The sequence below is a fragment of the Acaromyces ingoldii genome (assembly GCF_003144295.1).
Source record: "Acaromyces ingoldii strain MCA 4198 unplaced genomic scaffold FA10scaffold_6, whole genome shotgun sequence".
Classification (NCBI taxonomy): Eukaryota; Fungi; Basidiomycota; class Exobasidiomycetes; order Exobasidiales; family Cryptobasidiaceae; genus Acaromyces; species Acaromyces ingoldii.
In genome coordinates this window covers 1-14556 of record NW_020290252.1, presented here as the reverse complement: position 1 = coordinate 14556, position 14556 = coordinate 1, and the positions used below count along the sequence as shown (strand labels likewise).

General features: G+C 54.4%; 9 protein-coding genes across 9 annotated transcripts; 3 read left to right on the top strand and 6 right to left on the bottom strand.

Moving 5' to 3' along the window:
- Positions 1-179: 179 nt before the first annotated feature.
- FA10DRAFT_268963 (hypothetical protein) lies at positions 180-1573 on the top strand. Its single transcript, XM_025522551.1, has 3 exons — positions 180-736; positions 799-928; positions 981-1573. The coding sequence occupies exons 1-3, from the start codon at positions 292-294 to the stop codon at positions 1357-1359; spliced, it is 954 nt and encodes a 317-aa protein (XP_025374823.1). The 5' UTR covers positions 180-291; the 3' UTR covers positions 1360-1573.
- Positions 1502-2758, bottom strand: FA10DRAFT_173382 (hypothetical protein). Its single transcript, XM_025518240.1, has 2 exons — positions 2424-2758; positions 1502-2361 (listed from the first exon to the last, which is right to left on the bottom strand). Exons 1-2 carry the CDS (start codon positions 2573-2575, stop codon positions 1674-1676), a joined length of 840 nt encoding a protein of 279 aa, XP_025374822.1. The 5' UTR covers positions 2576-2758; the 3' UTR covers positions 1502-1673.
- On the bottom strand, positions 2611-4630 carry FA10DRAFT_268961 (hypothetical protein). Its single transcript, XM_025522550.1, has 5 exons — positions 4168-4630; positions 3612-4109; positions 3330-3562; positions 3078-3271; positions 2611-3025 (listed from the first exon to the last, which is right to left on the bottom strand). Exons 1-5 carry the CDS (start codon positions 4618-4620, stop codon positions 2943-2945), a joined length of 1461 nt encoding a protein of 486 aa, XP_025374821.1. The 5' UTR covers positions 4621-4630; the 3' UTR covers positions 2611-2942.
- A 642-nt stretch (positions 4631-5272) lies between these two features.
- FA10DRAFT_268960 (cytochrome P450) lies at positions 5273-7236 on the top strand. The gene is made up of 8 exons (XM_025522549.1): positions 5273-5525; positions 5591-5726; positions 5786-5883; positions 5943-6018; positions 6068-6331; positions 6389-6463; positions 6533-6938; positions 6989-7236. The coding sequence occupies exons 1-8, from the start codon at positions 5325-5327 to the stop codon at positions 7158-7160; spliced, it is 1428 nt and encodes a 475-aa protein (XP_025374820.1). The 5' UTR covers positions 5273-5324; the 3' UTR covers positions 7161-7236.
- FA10DRAFT_268959 (hypothetical protein) lies at positions 7107-8702 on the bottom strand. The gene is made up of 5 exons (XM_025522548.1): positions 8576-8702; positions 8388-8496; positions 8228-8322; positions 7854-8167; positions 7107-7791 (listed from the first exon to the last, which is right to left on the bottom strand). Exons 2-5 carry the CDS (start codon positions 8481-8483, stop codon positions 7262-7264), a joined length of 1035 nt encoding a protein of 344 aa, XP_025374819.1. The 5' UTR covers positions 8484-8496; positions 8576-8702; the 3' UTR covers positions 7107-7261.
- A 296-nt stretch (positions 8703-8998) lies between these two features.
- Positions 8999-9667, top strand: FA10DRAFT_303741 (hypothetical protein; the record flags this gene model as incomplete). The annotated part of the gene is made up of 3 exons (XM_025525277.1): positions 8999-9355; positions 9414-9564; positions 9624-9667. 3 exons carry the CDS (start codon positions 8999-9001, stop codon positions 9665-9667), a joined length of 552 nt encoding a protein of 183 aa, XP_025374818.1.
- Positions 9668-9730: 63 nt separating this feature from the next.
- On the bottom strand, positions 9731-11257 carry FA10DRAFT_288347 (hypothetical protein; the record flags this gene model as incomplete). The annotated part of the gene is made up of 2 exons (XM_025524201.1): positions 9731-11099; positions 11166-11257. 2 exons carry the CDS (start codon positions 11255-11257, stop codon positions 9731-9733), a joined length of 1461 nt encoding a protein of 486 aa, XP_025374817.1.
- A 165-nt stretch (positions 11258-11422) lies between these two features.
- On the bottom strand, positions 11423-13310 carry FA10DRAFT_296310 (GroES-like protein; the record flags this gene model as incomplete). The annotated part of the gene is made up of 6 exons (XM_025524494.1): positions 11423-11823; positions 11996-12030; positions 12065-12086; positions 12207-12471; positions 12529-12647; positions 12707-13310. 6 exons carry the CDS (start codon positions 13308-13310, stop codon positions 11423-11425), a joined length of 1446 nt encoding a protein of 481 aa, XP_025374816.1.
- Positions 13311-13731: 421 nt separating this feature from the next.
- FA10DRAFT_262115 (hypothetical protein) lies at positions 13732-14445 on the bottom strand (the record flags this gene model as incomplete). The annotated part of the gene is made up of 2 exons (XM_025520097.1): positions 13732-13823; positions 13878-14445. Coding segments are annotated over 2 exons (660 nt in total), but the record flags the coding sequence as incomplete, so codon positions are not given.
- Between the last annotated feature and the right edge of the window lie 111 nt (positions 14446-14556).

The following is a 14556-nucleotide window of genomic DNA, read 5'->3' as shown; positions in this document are numbered from 1 at the left end:
CTCAACTCTACGCGACGCTGGTCCACGAAGCGCCACGTGCGAAAATGAGTCCGCACGATCGCACGGTTATTCTGGATAAATTTTGACTACCCTTTTGAGACGCCTCTCCACTCTCAATAAAACATAGTGCACAAATTGATGCATTGGACTGTTTCAGTCAGGGATTCATTCGTTCGTATGAGAGGCTAAGAGTAACTAAGATGCGGTCGAGAACAGCCGCGAAGGGCAACCGAGGGAATGTTTAATCCTTCCCACCACCACCTCAAGTCAAGTCGGTAGAGAAACAGCAGAATGGGCGAGTACATCCTGGGCTACTCGACGGAGGAGTCTCAAAGGCTCGATCTCCAGCACGCCGCCTACAAGACGATTCTCGGCGGGCAGCTCTTGTCTCGCGATGTGGAAGCGGCCGCCAGGCGAGGAGAGATCAGCAAGGTCCTCGACGTGGGCACGGGCACGGGCATCTGGTGCCACGATGCGCTAGCCGAGCTAAAGGCCCTCAAGACCGACGAGGGACAGTACCATGTCGTCGGATCAGACGTCGCCGAGAGCGAGCAGTGGGGCCAGCACGGCGGAGCGTCGACGACGTTCATCAAAGCGGACCTGGGTGATGCGGAAGCCATGGCCCAAATTGGAAAAGACCATGGACCATTTGACTTGATTCACTCTCGCCTCATGATTATTCCGATCAAAGACGGCCAGTGGGAATCTTATCTTGCGACAATCTCTAGTCTGCTCCGTAGGTGAAACGATACTGGTAGCCTAGGACCCGGCTAACCCGGTCTCTGTCTCACCTTGTAGGGTCAGGTGGCTATGTTCAACTGGAGGAGACGGATTTCGGGTACTCGCAGTCTTGTCGCCCGGAGCGTGAGAGCGTTGAGCCCGTCATCATTGCGCAAGCGGTTGCTCGAGGCGTAGGAGGTGACCCAATGTGAGCACCCGAGTGTACATTCTCCTATCCTAAATCTTACCAATTCTCCCAGGGTTGCACAACGCCTCGCCAATTACAGCATGAAGTCTGGCTTCTCCAACGTGTCAAAGACAGTCCACCACGCCCAGATGTTTACCACGGCTTCAGATGGCACTCGAATCAGCAACACAGTCATCGGCGACTGGGTGCACAAGTCGTACGTGGCGTTGAAGACACACTTTCTTAAAGTTCGCCAATTGCCCAACTATCACGAGCTTCTCGACCAGCTGCCGTCCGAGGTCGTCAAGAAGGCTGGTGGAAGGCCTCAGGACCTGCTCAAGGACGAGGCAGAGTACGAGGACCACTTGCAGAGAGAGCACAATGTCCGTCTCGAGGACCCGTTATGGCACGTCGACGTTGTCGTGACCACTGGGCAAAAGCTGGCCTCTTGACTGTATCTCTTTGCCGATCCGAGTCTTCCAATCTTATGAGAAGAGCAGGGCCCTTTCAAGTGTTGCTGAGCGTGTGTCATATGTGCGAAGTTCCAGGGGCTGATCGCTTCCACTTCAGCGCGGATTTGACGAGACATTTGCGGGCTGAGCGAGAAAAGATGAGGCGTTATTCAAGATGATAGATTATTATCGACAGTGCAATCGTCGAGCAATGCAAGAGCAAAGGCAAGGCATACAAATGCGTGGGTTGATAGCTGAGGATGTGGGCAGACTGAGGAAGTTGTGAGGGCCCAGCGTGGATCTCACCTGCTCCATCAGCGACGAGACAGAGAGGTGGCTCTCAGCCCGAGGCGAAAGAAGACGTCTTTGACTTCAGCTGACCGACTTTCCAAGCAATTGTCGTACCTGAACTCTGCCTCGTCGTCTTCCTCATGGTCGGTTAGCAGAATCTCGCGGGTGCCAGACGAGGTGGCACCATTCCTCGACGGCACCCGTTGCGGTGCTCCGTCCAGGTTAAGATCTTGTTTCTTCCTGTCTGCAAGCTTCCCTGTTGATTTGCTGCTCGCAACGGATGCCACGCGACGAAAGGGAAAAGCCCGAACAGGACACGGGCTGGACGGCAGCCTCCTCTTCTGCCCCGCCTCCAGGCTCTCTTCGGTCTCGTGGTCGAGCTGTTGTTTGGCGTTCAAGGAAAGCTGCGCGCCTTGAATCTTTTCAGGCTCGGCCGTCAGGTCCTTGTTAGGGCGATAGAGGAGCAAGATTGTGCTCGCGAGGACATTTGCAACGACGATGCCCGGATTGATGGCCGACATGTTGGAGATGGCCTGGTAATTTGACCCGCTCACCACAATGATCAGCGCCAAGGCCGAAGCGGCGGGACAGACAAAAGAAGCAAGGAGCACGCGCAGGATCTTGTTGATATGGGACTGAAGCGTAGCACTCCGATGAATGTGGCGGTGCTTTGCCGGTCTGGCCAGAGAGTAGATACGCCAGACGCAGATGCTATACACCTGAGGCGTCAGTCCTCGTCTGGAGGTAGCTAGCTGTTGCACACGGCCACTCACAAGGTCGAGTACAGAACGTCAGCAAACTGACCCCCGTATTCGAGATAGAGCTCGGGGGGAGAGCCAGTGTCGAGGCCAGCTGCGCCTCTGAGATCCGTGGCCGAGGAGGCGACCTCGACGATTTGGTAGACGGCAGGCTCTAGTATTTTCATTAATTATGCACCTCGCAGAGGCAGAGCACATGGGTCTCCAATGTCCGACGCTCTTTATCGTGCCGGCAGGGGACACCATCTGTCCACGTGCGGCCTACGAAGACTACGTTAGCCGTGTCCCCAACGCCAGAATGGAAGTCGTCGGCAGCAAGGACGCGACCCACTTCGCCGTCCTTGAGGGAAGCTCAGGCTCGATAGCACAAGAGGCCAATTGTTTGCTCGTTGACTTCCTGAATGGTCAGGTAGCAAGGTAGACCGCCAATCTCCAGTCTCCTCTTTCTCTAGTGCCTCTGAGTAGCTCTGAAAACCGAGCTTCTTTTATGGAAGAGATGATATTCTAGAAGGCTTGTCGCAAGAGAAAGGTGTCTCAGGAGAACGCAGACAGGACCAGCTGGACGGTGCGATCCAGGATATCACCGGCCACATACTCGTAGACGCGAGGGTGTGCAACTGCACAAGCTGGTTTAGCCTACTTGCTCGTCTGGCATGATCGTCAACTCACACTGTAGCTTGATCTGGCCCTTAAAGGTCCAGAGGTGGAATGCAGGACCAAAATACTCGTGCATGCGCAGGCTGACGGAGAAGTCATCGACCACAATGCTCTGCTGAGCGCTGCCCTTGACATCGCCAACTAGGACTTCGTCCAGATTCCCGACTGACGAGAGAATGCTGATGTAGGCAGGCTGGGGAGGGGGCCTGCCACGGAGAGTCACGTCAAAGAGCTGCTCAGCACGGCACGGGCCACTTCTCTCACAAGGCCTTTTCGATGTTCATGAGCGTCACCAGCGTGCCCAGTCCGTAAGCTGTGCAGGGGTTGCTCATGATGCGGTCGTAGTCGGCCTTGATCTGCTTTGCGCCGGCGAGGAGCACGTCTTCGGCTCCTTTGTCGTCCAAGCCCGATAGGTCCATGGCGGCAGGAAGGGCACCCACGGCCAATCCGGCGTAGTCATGTTTCACCTCGGGCTTCATAAATGGACGGAGACTCGACTGCGTGGTGTGAGTTCACGTGTCTGAGCCTGCACTGATGGGCACCTACCACGCCAGGAAAGTTGGTGCACACCACGCCCTTCCAACCCTTTTCGGGCCTACCCGCGCGCTGGGCGATGACGAGGTGCAGAGCGGCATCGAACGTGCTCGTGATGGTGACGTCGTTAGCCTTGAGACTGCCCAAGAGCTTGCTGCTCGTCTCACGATCCAGCGTCCTACAAACGAACGTCGCCGATCCGTTGCCTTTTCCATCCGAGAAGTCTGGAGTAATCATGGGCGTTGTGGGCATCTGCTGGGGAAGCGGTCCGAGCATCTCTCCAATGAACTTCTGCACGTCCTCCGCTAGCGAGACCGGAGGGGGAGGCAACGCATCGGGGACCGAGGGCGTGAGTCTTTCGGCAACATTGTCTAGCCGCTGCTCTTGGCATTGTTCGTCCACGAGGTATTTCAAGAGCTGATTGAGGACCAAAATACCTCCAAAGATGTCGTAATAAGCATGGGCAGCCGAGAGGAATAGCGCGCACCCGTTGGAAGCATTGACGAGGTGCTGTGATAGAACTTCAGCATCTCGGTTGGGATGCAGATGGGCTGAACACATAGCTCACTACTTCGACTCCTTCGGTCCGTCTCGATGTCAGCTCCTTGTGCATCTCCTTGATCGCCTGCTTGGCGTCGGACGAAGAGCGGTGCACCTGCGCCGATTCCTGTGCTCTCTCGCTGATATTGTCGACGGGACACTCGAGCACGCAATGGATCGGGCTGTCATCAGTGGGCTCGTGAACGATGCGAGAAGCAAAGTGGGGGTAGCGATTCAAGGTCGCCTCCCACGCTTTGGGGAGCCTCTGCTCCAGCTCGGCGGCCGCGAGAGAGCTTGTGAAGGCGGCACAGACTTCAAGATCCTGCTGCCCATCGCAAAGCACGCTGAGGCCAGCGAGATAGTGCTCCACGCCAAAAAGCTCCCTTCGCCATACGCCCGTGCTTCCTTTCGTCCACGTAGGAGAGGCCGTCATGTTCGGTGGAGGAGAGACAGTCAGGCTCGCATCCATCTCGGAGTCCATGATTCGTACAGTACTTTCGCCCGGGTAGCTGAGAATTTAAATTAACCTATTTATGGTGCCGCTAGCGCAAACTGCTCTCTCCCGGCAGCGCGCGGGAACAGTGCGAGGGGCCGACCGCATGGCGCCCGCATGCAGCTTGCAGAGATGAATTAGGCTGCTCTGTGCTGGACAGAGGAGGATTTTGGCCAGAGATACGGTACGGGTGTGTGCTCAAAAGCGACGACAGCGCAGTTCGCAGCGTCAGTCGCCATGTGATTGAACTTTCTACTTCCCAGGCCAAAGAAGCTAACTTTGTGTCCACCCTGGCGCGCATGGACACCAAACTCCTAGATGCAGTGCTGTTTAAAAATGTTGACATACGGCACTCCCGCTCTACATGGACGTCGTTTCATCAGCTTTTGTGAACACCAGCAAAAACCATCCGCTCGCATCTGCGGCAGGTCCCGCGATTCGATGCTATACTTATGTGTAGAATAGCCTTGCGGTATAAGAGCAAAAATTATGCACCGCTACCGCCGACAGGATTCTGTGCAGCAGTACGGTACAGTCCCAGTGCGATATTAAAAATTTTCCCTTTCTCTGAAACAAATGGTACTGCTCGGCGTTTAAGAATTTCGTTGTGCGAGGCTCAGCTTTCTTTGATAAAAGCTCATGTCACCGCTTGTCAAAGAAAGCTCTCCGATACCGTTTTCGATACTACACCAATGCCATCGCTGCCCTTGCTCTTACTCAGCGCGGTAGTCTTTGTCGCGTACTTGTTGTTGCGCCGCCAGACACCACAGCTTCCGAGACTGAGTCTCATCGCGGCGCTCGCAACATCATGGAGACATTCAACAACAGAGGAGGAGCTTCGCGAGCAACACAAGGTCCTTGGTACGACCTTCTCGTACCAAGCGCTTCTACAGGTATGTCGCTGACAAGGTGCGATCCAGCAAGGACTCATTGTAATCTGCAAAACCTCTTGGAACAGAAACGACGCATCATTACCGTAGACCCTTTGGCTCTTCATTACGTTCTCAGCAAGAAGAGCTTCAACTACCCGAAGTCGAGCAAGGCAAAGGCCATCCTTACCTTTCAGTTTGGAGATGGGTTTATTCTTCACGACCGTGAGTCTTCGCTGCTCCCCATCTTTTTCGTTGGAGGCACCTCTGACTGTTTTGTTAAGATGCGTCTCATTACTTCAAGAGGCGGGCAGCAGCTGCCATGATGACGCAGCAAGCGGTGGAAACAATGTCTAGCGACATGCACAGAGCAGCTTTAGAGGTAAGTTCGGCAGTCCGCCACCTTTCTGAAGCATACCCACTAAAAAGTAATGGCTTTAGCTCGTTGAGGATATGGAGAAAAGCATTCAGAACGACGCGCTGGTAAATGTCTTCGACATTTGCGGGGCAGGTGTCAGTGAGTAAGCAACAAGGTATTGGCTGCTCACACTGACGAGTCCACGAAGCGAGGGCAGTATTACGCTGCCTTTTCCGGACAGACGGAAGAGAAGAAGCAATAAGTCCTCGAGATACATTCAGCAGGATCTCTTCTTTGTGCAGGCAAGTTTGGCAGAATCCGTTGGCTGCAGCGCAGATGTTCGTCTCGATCCCTTGCATTAGAGCCTGCGGCAAAACCGGCAAGCACCGTAGTGCTGTCCATGAGACCATATCAAGGATAAGGATGGCGCATCAGGATTCGGACGACCACAAGAATATGATCCATGAACTTGGTAGGTCCAAATTGCCGGCTACGACCAAGCAAAAGGAGTTCGCTGATGTCTTCTCAGCACCTCACTGCTCAAGCCCCAACGAAGAAGTAAAAGAAGCAGTCCTGGTGCTTGCGGGAGCAACCGACTCAACTGGTATGTGTCCGCATTCCCCGGTCATCCACGCTTCATTCCACTTTCGCTGACTCGCAGCCTTCTTGCAAGCATCGACAATGAGCTTCTTACTATATGAGCTCGCAAAAGACTCCGAAACTACGGACAGACTTTACTCCATCGCACAGGAAGGGGAAGCGAGCTGGACACGGCATCCCTTCGTAATCGCTGTCGTCAAGGAAGCACTGAGATTGCACAGCGCTATTCCCTACACAGAACGAGTGTGTCTCTCCGATGACTTGATCCCGCTATCGAAACCCTACACGATTGATGAACGCTCAGTTTCAGCGATTGCAATCAAGAGAGGGGACATACTAGGGATATCATGGGATCTCATCAACACCTCCAGCCAGCTTTGGGGGGAAGATTCCACATCGTTCAGACCACAACGTTGGTTGACGGGAAACCGGGCACACGTGAGCTTCGGCATCGGGCGAGACGCTTGCATCGGGTCAAGGTGAGCGCATGCTGTTAATCTCCAGACTCCATTAAAACTGATTGCGATAGATTCGCGAACGCTCTTCTTACCATTATACTCTATCACATCGTCATGCGGTGTCGTGTGGAGCGCAATGAGGGCTTGCGCATCACATGGTCCAGCAACATCGTTCGACGTCCATCAGTGTTTGGATCAACATTATCCTTTGCCGAGATGCCATTGTGTATCAGCTCTCGTTGAGCATCCTTCGAATGGCAAGGTTATATTCGGTGTCACATAAGCAACAAAGGGCTGAAATCTAGTTCTGGACAAAGTGTGATCTCAGAAGTGGATGTGTGAACTTAGAACCTAGGCGAGGAATGCGAGGACGAAGAGAGATATCGGAGGGAGTATTCGTCAGAAAATTGTTGACTTGCTTCTACGTCGCGGTCTCGTAGCCAGCCGGCCGTCGCAGCGACCTTCGTAAGTGAAGCGTTTCTCGGAGGCGATGCCATCACCATTGGGCTTGTTGTTTGGATCTTGTCTGCTAGATTCGCTTTGGGTCTCATGTCGCCTTGTCTTCCGAGATGGTCGCGCATGTGGAAAACCATCCTTGAAGCAGCTACAGACGAGACAGCGAATGTGTAGCTGATTGAGACCGAGCGAGTAGCTGAGTCTGCCGCTGCTAGGCTAATGATGGCACCGGAAAAATTTGCGCAGAAGACCGGAAAGAAGTATGCGATGCTCTGCCAAAGTAAGAGTGCAGAAGTGCGCTGCTCCGTCGGAGGGCGGAATAAGTGTTCCAATTTCTTTCCCGATGTGCTCCAGACTTTGTAAATCGTGATTGAGAGGACGATGAAGTCGAAAACGCAGGAAGAAATGTAGCTTACAGCTGTGGAATAGAGAACCATCAATGACGGAGTTTTCGAGTAGAACACGCTCCGCCACACTCACCCTTCCAAGACCTTTCCCCCTGGCCTTGGAAGCACTTTCCGCCGTACGGGATATCAGGGATGTCGTTGCGACCCTCGTATGTAAAGATTGAAGCGAACCAGCAGGCGGATGTTGCTAAAGTAGCTACTCCAAGTCCGATGCGCACGCTGTTTGTCCAGTTGCAAATCGCGCAGGTACGCAAGTAGAAGATGCTCTGCACGCTGGTGTTCATGATCCAAAATGTCACTTGGACTATGTAACCAGCAGCAACACAATTAGGCGGATTGCCGTATACATAGGGCAAGGCGGCTCCGACTGCTGCAAGGGTAGAATAGCTGAATTTGCGAAAAGGGACAATGTGAGCGGAACATCGAGCATATATCAGCTTGACTCACCGCACAATGAGCAGCAGTATCACAGCAATGCTGTTGTTTCTCTTCCGGTGAATTTCGATCTCAGCGAAGAGGTTCAGGAAGTACTCCCATACAATCTTGATTTGAAGAGGTGAGCTTGACGCCAGAATATACCTTGCGGATTGTGCAATACAGTGCTCACCAAAGTGATGGCGCCGGCGAAGACGAGTCCAACGACTTCGACCATGTATTTCTCAAAAAGGAGCTCTTGCTCTTGATTTGGAGAAACGGACGCCATAGTCGATCGAGCTCTGTGAGCGAAAAAAATGAAGAGTGGGACAAAAAGGAGGGGACGGTGCGACTTGGGAAAGGAGGAACGAGAATGCTCACTTGTTCGCTTTTATCATGTGCTGGAGGCCCCACGGCGCCTTTCTCCCTTCGTAAGTCGCTATCAGGATGCTGAACACCTTGAGTAATGTCTCGCTTGCCGAATTGAGCGATACCCAACGAGGAGAAGGAGGAGCACGAGGTCGTCGGTTGCTAGCGTCGTAAGGGCCGCTGAGAATAAGGTCGTCCCATGTATGCATGCACACTTAGCGTGGGGGAAGGAAAAACGAAGAAATTAAAAATACCGCATGGAAGACTTTGTCTCGTAAATGATCAGGTTTGAAACCTGATCATTATTCATCAGCCGAGCGTTTGGTTTTCGGATGTGCAATGGAACTGCACCTTGCCCAGCTGGCTTCCTTCTCTCTTCCTCTCGACCACGACGATCACGAAAGTTAGATCTTGCAAAGAAAAACGGAGACAGCCATGAAGCTTCTAGATCGGACGTCATTCGCATCGCCACTCGCACGAACGGGGGACACATTCGGAGATAAGCGGCGGAAGGTCTTGGATGCCATGACGCATCGCGGACTCGATCCGATCAGCTTTACCGAGACGGTTGTTGTGCCGCACCACATTGACTTCATGGGCCATATTGCCAACGCACACTATCCCACCTTCTTTCAGGTCTCGCACAACCGCCTGCTTTGCGCATACATCGCTGAATTCACCAACGAAGAGTTCGCGAGCGCCGTCACTGGCGCGCACGAAATCGCGCCGGTTCCCATTCAGATTAGCACGGCCTTCCGCCTTCCTGTTGGGTTCCCCGACGCCATCATCACGGTGAGGTGTGTTCATTAAAGACATGTCGAAGGGGAACTGACACACGCGACATCTGTAGGGTGGACGCTTCGCAAAGGTTGACGACAAAATCTGGCACATCGTTTACGAGGCCTTTAGCCTGGCAAGTGGTCAGCACGTCGCCACATTCGACGTCATCAATCGCCTCGTTGACCTGAAGACAGGTCGAGCCATCAAAATCTCTGAGAGCGGTGACCAATGGAGACGCCTCCATCGTGGACTGGAAAGTAAGGCGGCCCAAAGTCTCCAGACGCTGGCAGAGAGCTCCGCGAAAGCCGCGCGGGAAATCAGTAATGAGGCCGAGGAAGTCAAGAAGGGCAAAGACCGAAGAACTACTCTGTCTAAACTGTAGATTCATTATGCAATTTTGACATCATGTAGCACTTTGTAGCTACCGGGGTGACCGGACATCCTGGCCACAACATCCCCCATCAGCTTCTGCAGCTTCGCTGGGGCTTCGCTCTCATACATGGGTGCCATGTATGTCAACTGGAGGTTGAGCTTTCCTCTGAATGTCCACGTGTGAGGCCCGACCATCAGACCGGCGCTGCGAACGCTAATGTTGACGTCAACGAGGGTCGCTGCCTCGTACTGCCTCGAGAACAAGCCCCCCTCCTGGTCCATGAGCCCCATCTGAGAGAGGCCCAGCCCCTTGGTGCGTGGATTGGCCATCTTGCCTTTGGCCATTGCGTCGGCGGCAGCATTAAACTTTGTCCAAAACGCGTGCGCAGCCGCGCTTGCCGTCTCGCAAGGATCCTCTTTTGCTCGACGAGTTGACGCGTCCACCTGCTGAGCAATGGCCCAGAAAGCATTGTTCTCCGCCTCGTCCAGAGGCTTGCCCGCTCTAAGTGCGGCGTCCCATGCCGAGGAGTCGGCGGCGGTGATGACTCCTTCGGCACCAGAAGCCATGGTGTTGCGCTTGGGACCCGTCATGAATGGCCGTAGGCTTGCGACGTTGAGCTGTGCGACTGTCTCGACGGGGCTTTTTCCGCTAACCTCGGCCCTGCTCATGCGAAGCGAAGCAATGATCTGAGCGGCAGACAGGGCAGTCGATACGCTGATTTCGTGAGCTTTGGCGGCTGCAATAAAGTCGGCTGTGGCTTGCTCGTCAAACTGCAGATGATAACGAGAGGTGGCTGAATCCTTTGGCCATGGCGCCAGCTGGCCAGCTAGACTTGATGCCACTGGGAAGCCTGCGGACTTGCTGCTACCCAGGTAGGTCTGCCATGCCTTGGCATCAGGCTCCGCTGTGTTGTACCTCGCTGCCAGACCCGGAACACAGTCGAGAGCGTGGGGGCTGAGGCGATCGGCCACTTCCACTTTGGCTTCTTCAAAGTCCGCGGGGGGCCTGTTCAAGTTGGCAAGGATGTCGTTTATGAACTCGCAGATGACTGTCCCGTCCATTAGGACGTGCCAGGCGCGCACGATGACGACATGCTGTTGATTCGATCCATGTAGGAGAGTGACCCGCACGAGGTGATCGTACCTGCCTGCAACGGGTGACAGGAGCTGGTCGGCACCTGTCGTAAGGCCGACCCTGGCCTTTTCAAATGCGTCTTGTGCTTCTTGATTGCCAATATCAACGACCTCGTAGACCTTTGCAAGCCACTGGGTCAAGGCCTCTTCGTCGACAAAGGGGCGCACTTTGAGATGGAGCTTCTTATCGAGCTCGACAACCTCCGTGGCCACATCGGGGCGCGCAAGGACGACGTTGCGCAGGGCCGCCCTGAGGTCGAAGTCCGGTAAGGGACAGGAGACTATTGCTGCAGCTATCGGCTCTGAAGCACCCCACCCGTTCCATGCGATCTGCAAGTCATCGAGGCCGAATAGAGGCCTTGTAAAGGTGCCGTCGCTGCTAGGTGTCCAGGGAGCGACGTGGGGCATTTTTGAGCGAGGTGAGTGGTGATTTGCAGAAGCTCTTTTATGCCCGCACATCTGGCTTATCGGTGTTTCACATAGAACTCAGAGCACGCGGTCGAACCTACTCACAAGGTGTATTTCGAAACTAATTTATGTGGAGAGAGACATTGTCCAAATTAGGCAAAGCACTTAGCGTGCTCCACTCGACGAAACAGCTGAAGAGGGCACTCGCGTTGCAGGCTTCTGTGCCACGGCCATGTGGACGAGACCTTGCCAAATGGGGACCCGGGCGCGCCTCTGCCGCTCCCTCTGCACGAAATCATCGTATTCCTTCTCGTCCTTGAGCAGTCCGTGCGGCTCGCCCCCTGCCTTTGCGACCATGTCGGGGGTCAGGTGGTCTAGAAAGTCACGATAGTTGGGCAGCTGGCGAATTTTGAGAAAGACGTCCTTGAAAATATTGGCATACGTCTTGTCTGTCCACTCGTTGACCACTTCGTTCTTTACCACGGTGCCGTCGGCCTCTGTCGTGAAAAAATCCGCATAGAAGACGTGAGCAACCGCTTGACGTGAAGGAAAACTCAATCGTAAGGCTAGAGGCTCATCAAAGCATACTTCCAATTTTTTAGTGCGTCTCACTGTACAGCAAGAATTTCATCAATGGAGAGCAGAAGTAAGGCAACAGCATGTTGTCGCTGTGAGGAACGTGCGGTGCGAGCTAATTCAACGAGACAAGCAGAGTGGACTGGGTGAACGCCGGCCTACATTCGAGACTGAGGATGTTTATGATCAGAATAAGGCTTTACATGAACAAGATTGCATGTTGTGACTTACCAGGACCCATTGAGAGCTTTCACTTGGACGGGCGCCATGTACAAACAGCGTTCGGAAATAAATTGAAGAGCTTCGACAGCCTCTACTTCTCGCTTACGACGAGTTCAGGGGTCAATCGTAACGACCACTTTTCCCAGGGCACGATTCGTCATCTGTCTGCGGAAGGCGGCGAGGGTCTCTCGGAAAGGAAACGTGCTGTCCACGATCGGCTGAACGACTCCACTCTGAATATAAGCGTCCAGAGACTCCATGTTCTTTTGATCGCATGTGATCCAGAGGCTCTTGAAGGGACGAGGTACGCCACCAAGAACTTTTGGTCGGAGGACAATGGTGAGTGTTTGGATGAGGTAAGCAAGCACTCCTCCGCTGAAGTCGGCACCGATGTTGCCGTATGTTCCTCCTTTTTTCTATTCCAAGAAGGCTTTAGCAAGGAAGAGGGTGAAGCGAAAGTAGTGTGTACTCACGAGGTAGGCTGCGCAGTGCTTGTAAATGGTAAAGGAGCCCACGCAGTCGAGAATCTCGTCGAAGGACTTATCGCCGCTGTACTCTGTCCTGAGCGTAGTGATGACGTCCTTCTTGCGATCTGGTTCGAGAAAGCCGCTCAGCCACAGTTCCTCTCTGCTTCTTTTACTCTTCACTCACAGTCCAGGACGACGTCTGCGCCGATCTGCTTGACGACGTCCACCTTCTCCCCGCTCGCGGTCGAAATGACATAGGCTCCTTTCTTCTTGAGCATGGGAATCAGGCTCAGTCCGACGGCGGTGCTTCCTCCGTTGACGAAGACTCTCTGGCCTGCTCCGTCCTTGACCTGGCGGGCCATCGAGAAAGCCATCAGGCCGACGAGCCCAATGCCAGCTGCCTTCTCGGCGTCGAGATGCTGCGGGCGGGTGGCGCACATGCTGGCCGGTGCAATTGCGTACTGTGTCAAGGTGCCCCAGCCCTTGGAAGAGCTCAGGCTGGGGTCGATGTACCCATAGACTTGATCGCCAGGCTGGAATCGACTCGATGAAGATGCGACGACCGTCCCGCTGTAGTCACAGCCTACCACCTCGCTCTTGGAGAAGAATTTGGGAACCATCTTCATCAGCTTCCAGTCGACAGGGTTCAGGCCTGCGGCTTCCACCTTGACGATGAGCTCGTCCGTGCCCAGCGCTGGGATGTGGTGGTCAACCAGCTTGAGGACCTGGTCAGGCGATCCGCGAGCGCGGAATTCCCAGGCTTTACAAGAGGCAGGCAGCTTCGACATTTTTGCTGAGGATAGGGATAGAGGAGACATGGCGTACTGGTCTATATATACACGTTTGGCTAGACTCTGCTTCCGAGAGGGGTCCGTTCCCCGTCATCAGACCCCATCGTCGGAGCGCCAATGTTGGAGTAAGCAAGCTGGCGATGAGCAAAGGAATTCGGGACTCGGGAGTCGGGGTGATCAGCTCACCGTACAGGAGCAGAGCAATATCGGATTTAAGATTCGGAGCCACGTCGGATTTCGGCGCTACATCGGAACAGCTTCTAAAGTACAAATCAGAGATTCGCTCCGTGTTGACAGCGATCACTACCTTCTTGCTCATCGAACAGCTTCTCCCTTTCTGGCCAGCAGAAAGCTTTGATGAAGAGACGGCTAGCACAAGTGTGACACGGCGGAAGAAAGAGTAGGTGCGCCGTGCAGGCTACGGCTTGGGACACGCGGGTAGAAAGTCCTGTTTGATGTTGGCCGCCGTGAGCATGGCCTGCAGCGTCTCGCGAATCCAGTCACATGCGGCTGTGTCCAGTCAAAATCAGCTTGAGTCTGACGTTTGCGGTTGAACACACTCACTCTTGCTCGTTTCAATCTCCACGGGCGATATGGAGTAGTCGTCGGTGTCGAGAATAGCCTCGTAGGGGTTGCCATCGGTATCTGAACCAGGAAGCGCGTCGTAAGCCGGGCTCTGGGCGGCTCCAAGGACTAGATTGAGGGCAGCATTGTGATTCTTTGGATCGGTCACAAAGGGCTTGAATTCGTTGTTGACCAGATCGATGAGCATCTTGCCCGAGGAGTCGTGGACCTCGCCCTTGGTTGTCTTGTTCTTTTGCGCAAGCGCTGCGATGCCGAGCCCGGCCGCCAGAGCGCCCACCGTTCCCGCGCCGGCTTGAGCGGCTGTCACTAATGCTGCCGGCGCAGCCACGGCGGTCTCAGAGCTGTGCTCCTCGCCGTCCTCCTCTTCCTCTTCTTCTTTCTTGCACACGTCATCGTCCCTGCGAAGGCCGCTCAAGCTGGGCCGGCTCAGCATCATGCGCCGGATTTTAGTTGAGGCGACCGGCTGGGGTGCCCCCTTGCAGCAGTGCGTGCTCTTGTGACAGCAGCTCTCCTTGACCCTCATGGCCTCCTTTTCCGCGGTCCAGAGCTTGGGTGCCGACCCGTAGGGTTAGGGTTAGGGTTAGGGTTAGGGTTAGGGTTAGGGTTAGGGTTAGGGTTAGGGTTAGGGTTAGGGTTAGGGTTAGGGTTAGGGTTAGGG